Source organism: Alosa sapidissima, chromosome 15, assembly GCF_018492685.1.
Source record: "Alosa sapidissima isolate fAloSap1 chromosome 15, fAloSap1.pri, whole genome shotgun sequence".
NCBI classification, from domain to species: Eukaryota; Metazoa; Chordata; class Actinopteri; order Clupeiformes; family Clupeidae; genus Alosa; species Alosa sapidissima.
Window position 1 is genome coordinate 11,561,850 of NC_055971.1, and position 7,500 is coordinate 11,569,349.

Below are 7,500 nucleotides of genomic sequence, written 5' to 3' on the forward strand. Positions count from 1 at the left end.
CAGCAAACTACTACCTCTGTGTGTGTGTGTGTGTGTAACAGCAAACTACTACATCTGTGTGTGTGTGTGTGTGTGTAACAGCAAACTACTACCTCTGTGTGTGTGTGTGAGTGTAACAGCAAACTACTACCTCTGTGTGTGTGTGTGTGTGTAACAGCAAACTACTACCTCTGTGTGTGTGTGTGTAACAGCAAACTACTACCTCTGTGTGTGTGTGTGTGTAACAGCAAACTACTACCTCTGTGTGTGTGTGTGTGTAACAGCAAACTACTACCTCTGTGTGTGTGTGTGTGTGTGTGTAACAGCAAACTACTACCTCTGTGTGTGTGTGTGTGTAACAGCAAACTACTACCTCTGTGTGTGTGTGTGTGTAACAGCAAACTACTACCTCTGTGTGTGTGAGTGTAACAGCAAACTACTACCTCTGTGTGTGTGTGTGTGTGTAACAGCAAACTACTACCTCTGTGTGTGTGTGTGTAACAGCAAACTACTTTTATTCACACACTTAAAGTCTCTCCCCAGCCTATATGTACTGTATACACACGTATAGTGTAATTAACTAAATGAATGATTATGTAATGATATAAAAAAGAAAAAAAACTTTTTGGAATCTCTTCAGACATCCTCTGACAACATACTCTCACACTCACAAATCTATGTAATGACACACAGTTTACATACGTTTTAAGATATTACTGGTACTGAAAGGCTGTATTATGGATAAAGTTAATACATCTGCAAAGTCCAAAGTCCTAATTAATTGATTGATTGCTCAACAGATTAAGTAGTTGATTGATTACTGTGTGGCAAAGGGGGGCAGGCGAGCTCATGCCAATGGTACCTGAGGCAGAGCACTTTTCCTGTCACACTAGCCATGTTTACATGGACAGTTTTTTTTTGTCAATTCAACTATTCCGATTGAAAAAATTGTGTTATCTGTTTACATGGCGTACATTCTATTCCGATCATGTGCTCTCAAGTGCTTTAGTCTTTTATCAGAATAGCCGTTGTTGCCTACTTTTCCTTGAGAAGACACAGCAGTCAATCCGAATGACTAGGAACGGACTATACCACCTCTTTCATTCCTATTAAAATTCTGATCAGATCAGGAATTTTTATTCCGACTGAGGTGTTTATGTGACGATTTTTATTCCAATTGAGTCGTAATTCCATTTCTAATCGGAATAGAAGTATCCATGTAAACATGGCTACTGTTTTTCTCTTACCCATTTACCCAGAATGCCCGGCGGGGCTCTTTGGACGGTACTGCTCACAGCAGTGTGACTGCAAGCACGGCCAGGTGTGTGATCATGTGACAGGAGAGTGTGTGTGCCCACCAGGCCTCCATGGACGTGGATGTGAAAAACGTGAGTGATGTTGCCACACACAGGCCCGAATACATTCACTTAAACGGATCACACACTCTCTCTTTTGCTCTCTCTCTCTCTCTAATCCACATATCACATAATTTCATTGTAAGTAAATTATATCTTGTATCACAGCTATGTAATGTATATTGTGGAATCAACTACGTGTGTGTGTGAGTGTGTGTGTGTGTGGTGTTAGGCTTTTCTATATTAGGAGATCTATTCCTGAGTACATGGCTCTCTCAAATCCCTGTGACAGTGTATGACTCCGACACAAGGTGAAGGAGGAACAAAATGCTCTCGTGTTTGTAGAGTTGAGAATCACTGACTACAGCTGCTTTCTCCTCTCCAAAAACACACTCCTCTGGAGAGGTTTTACTGCACAGGGGTGGACTGGCATTTCCTGACAAGAGACTGCGCAGTGTGTCTGCCTGTGTGTGTGTGTGTGAGAGAGAGAGAGTGTGTGTGTGAGAGAGAGAGAGAGAGAGAGAGAGAGAGAGAGAGAGGTGAGTCAGGCGTGCGGTGTATGAGTGTGCCTGTGTGTGTGTGTCAAGGGTGTGGGCCCTGGCACGTCTCTTGGTATCCCGGCAGAGGTGGTTACTTGATCAGAGACAGGTGTTTCCTCTGCCACTAATGAGTTCCTGGTGCATCCCTCTGCTATGTACAAATGTGTGTGTACCTGATGTGTAAGAGTTTCTCTATGTGTATGTGTACATTATGTGCGTGTGTGTGTGAGAGAGAGAGAGAGAGAGAGAGAGACAGAGACAGAAAGAGAAAGAGAGAGTTGTTTGGTTGTGTGTGCATGTTTTTGGGAGAGAGAGTGTGAGGGAGTGTGTGTGTGTGCCAGGTAGACGTGGTTCTGTAATATGTGAGCTTGTCCGGTAGGTCTGTGGTCGCAGTGCTCATCTCTCACACAGCAGGAGATCAGCAGTGTGCTGAACAAGCAGTGTGTGGGGGGAAGCAGACCTACCTCTGTGTGTGTGCGTGTGCGTGTGTGTGATGTGTATGTATTTGTGTGTATTTAAAGAAAGATTGTGTAATACATAATCATAAACTCTGTGTGTGTGTGTACAGGTTGTGAAGCAGGCCACTTTGGGCAGGGGTGTGAGGGGAGGTGTGTGTGTGCGGAGGGAGTAGACTGCCATCCAGCCACAGGCCAGTGTATCTGCCCTCCAGGGAAGACAGGAGAACAGTGTGATGAAGGTACAGCACGCATGCCCACACGCACACACACAAGTACGCATGTACACACGCACGCAAGCACACACGTGCACACAAACACACACACACGACACATTCCTGGCAAAACTACATCAGTATCAGAAGTTCTACAGTTGAACCTCTATGTACCAACCTAACTCTGTGTGGAGTTCCCTCCAGCGTCTAGTTCACTGCTGCATTCTCTCCACCCCTAATCTCTCTCTCTCTCAATCGCTTCTCCCTTTTTCTCTCAGTGCAGTTCAGTTTTATTTAACAGTCAAACTGATTTAACAGTTGCATCTGTCTTTAGATCATTCAATAAATGCAAACATGATAAAAAATATAACCGCAAGCAGTGATTTACGGGGTCCGAGCAAAACGAACATGAGGTAGCATAGCTTTTTAGTTTTACATATGCTTTGATTGTTTGGGCCCAATTGTTCAAAAGAAACGTGATCGGATTTCGGTTATCGGATTTCAGTTACCGGATTTCGGCTATCGGATTGGATCAAATCTTGAAAATGGGTTGTTCAAAGGGAAACAAGGGTCCTGAAATTGGATTAGATCACATAATCTATTCTTGGTTTTGATCTGGATAAAACCTTCACTTTGTGTTGTTCAAAACTTTTGAGTTGGATTGGAATAAATTTGATGCATAAAATTAGGATTACCCTGTGCTGTAACATTAGTGTGCTAACCTCCACTACCTAATAGTATTCTAACAATACCCTATTCTAGTGTGCTAACCTCCACAACCCAACAGTATTCTAACAGTAGTATTCTAGTGCGCTAATCTCCACAACTCAATAGTATTCTAACAATACTCTATTCTACAGGACTATGCATTTGTCATGGATAAGATGAAGGGTCTGATAATGGAAGGCAGTGTTTCCCACAGAATGGACTTGTATTAGTGGTGGTAGGTGAAGGGGGGTGGGGGTGGGTTCAGTGTTGAAGTCAATAAGATGAACAGCCTATAATTATGCAGTTATACTTGCCTTGCACAACAAGTCCTGACAAGTAGCTGTAACGTAGCAAGTAGCTGTAGCTGTAATGTGCTAACCTCCACAACCCAACAGTATTCTTAAAGAAGGCTCAATGGTATGGAGTGATGAAACGGAGATGGCAGGTTTCGGTGCAACACAAGTGAACTTTATTTGAGTTTCAATTCATCTGTTCTTTTGTTCTTTACTTGTATGTGTGCTGCATCAAAGAGGAAACAAACAGAAAATGGAGTAATCAGTGAAATGGGGTAAATCAGTACAGATCCCAACTCACAAACAAACCAATTGACATTTGAACAATAAACTGAAATCATATGGCTATATAAGGTACAACTAAACAATACTTGACATCCCAAATCAACCAACATCACCTAATCATCTCTCACATGGGATTCCAACACACCAAACCAACAAAGACCTTAACTTTACACATGATGGCAGAGCTACTCTACAAACTGATAAACATGACAAAAGTCATAGTGAGGGTCATTAAAGTGATGACTTACGTTAACTCAAAGACGCACACAGAGCAGGACACACTGGAGTGCTGGGTTGAGATGAACAAAAGAGTGAACTGAGGGCGAGCAAACAATTTATCCTGGTCTGAGCCCCTGCTCCGGAGCTACAGGGTTTCCCAGCAGGTAAACTGGGTTAGGTGGCAGAGCCAAACAATCCTGCAATTTCTCCACAGCACTTTCACCTCAAGCCCTCCTTACACTGACAGACTTTGGAAAGATTTTCAAAGATTTGAAAAAAGATTTTTGAAAGATTACAGTCTCAGACCCTCTCACATCTAAAGACAAGTAGTAGAGTTTTAAGTCACAGACTATGATTTTGCAATGACTAGGGATCTTGCAGGGTCACTATTTACAAGACTGCAACACGATTCCTTTAAATTATTACCCATTGTGCAATAGATAAACAGGAACTGAAAATTATAGCCTACTAAACTCTAACGACTAAATATGTATAAGAAATGACAAATATTATGAGAATAACAAATAATTATAGGCTACAGCTGTGTCGGAGTCAATAAGATAAACAGCCTATAATTATACAGTTATACTTGCCTTGCACTACAAGTCCATATTGACAAGTAGCTGTAATGTTATAGTGTGCTAACCTCCAGAACCCAACAGCATTCTATTATAGTATGCTAACCTCCACAACCCAACAGCATTCGAACACTAATGCTTCAAGTGGGATTTGAACTCTCAATCTAAGGATCACCAGTGCAAGGCATTATTTCACCGAGCCATTGTCAATCCTACATGTTGGCCATTCACATTCACATGGTGAAAATGTGTATTGGTAAACACACAACAAGAAAAACTCCAAGCATACATTTTTACAATAAAATGAAGGGCTTTCCTAAAGGAGAGTACACCTGAAAACTTTTTGAAATTCTGGGGCAATTAGACATTTGTAGAGATGAACACTAATCTAATGGATGAAATATAAATATGATAGACGTAATGATGAAGGAAAAATAGTAAACAAAGAAGTTCCCCTAAATGTAATAGAGAGTCCCGGCATTCTGATTCTTGGCAACTGATGAGTGTGAATGTTGATTGGCTGATGTCATTCAGGTGCTGTTCAATGGTGTGAATCTTAAATGACCAATAGCATGTGCACATTGCTCCTAAAGCTGTAATAGGGATTTGAACTCTCAACCTAAGAAACACCAGTACAAGGCATTATCCCACTGAGCCACTGACAGTGATACACATTGGGCAGTCACTTTCACATGGTGAAAATGTGTGTTGATAAACACACAAGAAAAACTCCAAGCATACATTTGACAATAAAATGAAGGGCTTTCCTGAAAGAGTACACCTGAAAACTTTTTGAAATTCTGGTGCAATTAGACATTTGTAGAGAAGAACACTAATGGATGAAATAGAAATATGATAGACTTAATGATGAAGGAAAAATAGTAAACAAAGAAGTTCCCCTAAATGTCAGAGTGTCTCGGCATTCTGATTCTTGGCAACTACTGACTGTGTAAGTTGATTGCCTGATGTCATTCAGGTGCTGTTCAATGGTGTGAATCTTCAATAACCAATAGCATATGCAGGTTGAGCCTCTAGCTCTACCAGGATTCGAACTCTCAACCTAACAAACACCAGCACTAGGCATTATCCCACTGAGCCACTGACAATCCTACATATTGGATAGTCACATTCACATGGTGAAAATGTGTGTTGGCAAACACACAACATCAAGAAAATTCCTAGCATACATTTGACAATAGAATTAAGGGCTTTATAAAATGAACCTAATGATGGTTGTATGATTGTTATCCAAGAAAAAAAGAACTTTATTGGCCTATATCTCTGAAATGGAACAACATATCCAAATTATTTTGTCAACTTTTGTGAGGCTTTGTCTAAACATTGTCTGTGAGAATTTTGGTGAAGATTTGATCATTTTTGAAGCCTGTGAAACTTTCTATGATGTTTGGCTTTTCTCTGAAATTGTGGCAAAAGTAAACATTTTTAGAGCATAAGACCAGGGTGACAAAGATGCATCTGAATGTAGAGATTAATATGATGAAAGAATTTTGAGTCTAGGTCAATCTGGTAAGGAGAAATAAGCGTTTTGACAAGAGCGCCACCTTTGGGTGCAGTACCCCAAATTTTGGGTTATGGGTAGTGGGGGGTACTGGTAACAATACTTGAAAATATCAAGTTTCTAGGACTTACGGTTTATAGGAATATAGGTGATCTAGGAAAAAAGGCCTAAGTGGTCTAACTTTATTGGCCTATATCTCTGAAATGGAACAAAATATCAAAATTCTGAGCGATAACTTTTGTGAGGCTTGGACTAAACATTGTCTGTGAGAATTTTGGTGAAGATTTGATTATTTTTGAAGAGTGTGAAACTTTTTTTAATGTTTGGCTTTTCCATGAAATTGTGGCAAAAGTAAACATTTGTAGACCATAAGACCAGGGCCAAAAAGATGCATCTGAGTTTAGAGATTAATATTATGAAAGAATTTTGAGTCTAGGTCAATCTGGTAAGGAGAAATAAGCATAATTAACTTTTTTTTTCAATAGCGCCACCTTTGGGTGCAGTACCTCACATTTTGGGTTATGGGTAGAGGGGGGTACTGGTAACCATACCTGAAAATTTCAAGAGTTTTGGAGTTAGGGTTTAGGCTGCAGTAGGACTTTTACAGAATTTTGGCAAAAAATGAACGGTACAGAAACAATAGGGGTCCTGCAGCTACGCTGCTCGGACCCCTAAATAATTGTAGGAGCCATTCATGCAATTTACGTTTTAGTTCACTTAATGACCCCTGCTGGCAAAATGATGGTTTTGTGGCCTTTGAACATGGTTAGGAACAAGGGTTAAGACTTTGGAATACAAAGAGTTAAATTGCACACCTGTGCCAATTAGTGGCATATAGGAAGACAGAGGAAGCCTTGAGTTGGTTGGAAAAGTTTGTTGGAAATGCTTGAAGATGCCAGCAGCCATATGGTTTTCAATTTATTTATTCATTGGCAGTTTATTGTATTGTTTTGGAAGTGTTGGATGGATTACGCCATTTTATTGAAATAACTGAATGCTAATAGCCTGGCTAGCGTCACCACTTCTCAATGAGACGTGGTCTGGGAACCAAACGTTCATTTTCTCGTATTTGAAAAAAATGCCCAGATCCGTTTATTGGGTGCCACGGATGTCTATCAAATGCGTCTGTGCATAGCTCATCATCGTCTTGCTTTCCCACCTGTTCTGTGATTGGTTCCCTATCTCAGGCGAAAATTTGCTCCATGGTCTCCAGGCTGCCTTAGCAGCGTGAATCAAATCGCGCGCAAGGCAGCATGGGAACACCCAGGCTAGAATGCTAACTCATTGGAATAAAAAAAACTGAATGTATTGAAACCCTTGAGGCGTCAAAAATTGACTTATGGAAGGCACTTCAA

General features: G+C 40.8%; 1 protein-coding gene across 1 annotated transcript in view; it reads left to right on the forward strand.

Moving 5' to 3' along the window:
- megf6 (multiple EGF like domains 6) overlaps positions 1-7,500 on the forward strand; it is an 86,775-nt gene that overhangs the window by 75,601 nt on the left and 3,674 nt on the right. The window contains 2 exon segments of the mRNA XM_042064288.1: positions 1,239-1,367; positions 2,442-2,570. Coding sequence (XP_041920222.1) covers positions 1,239-1,367; positions 2,442-2,570 — 258 coding nt within the window.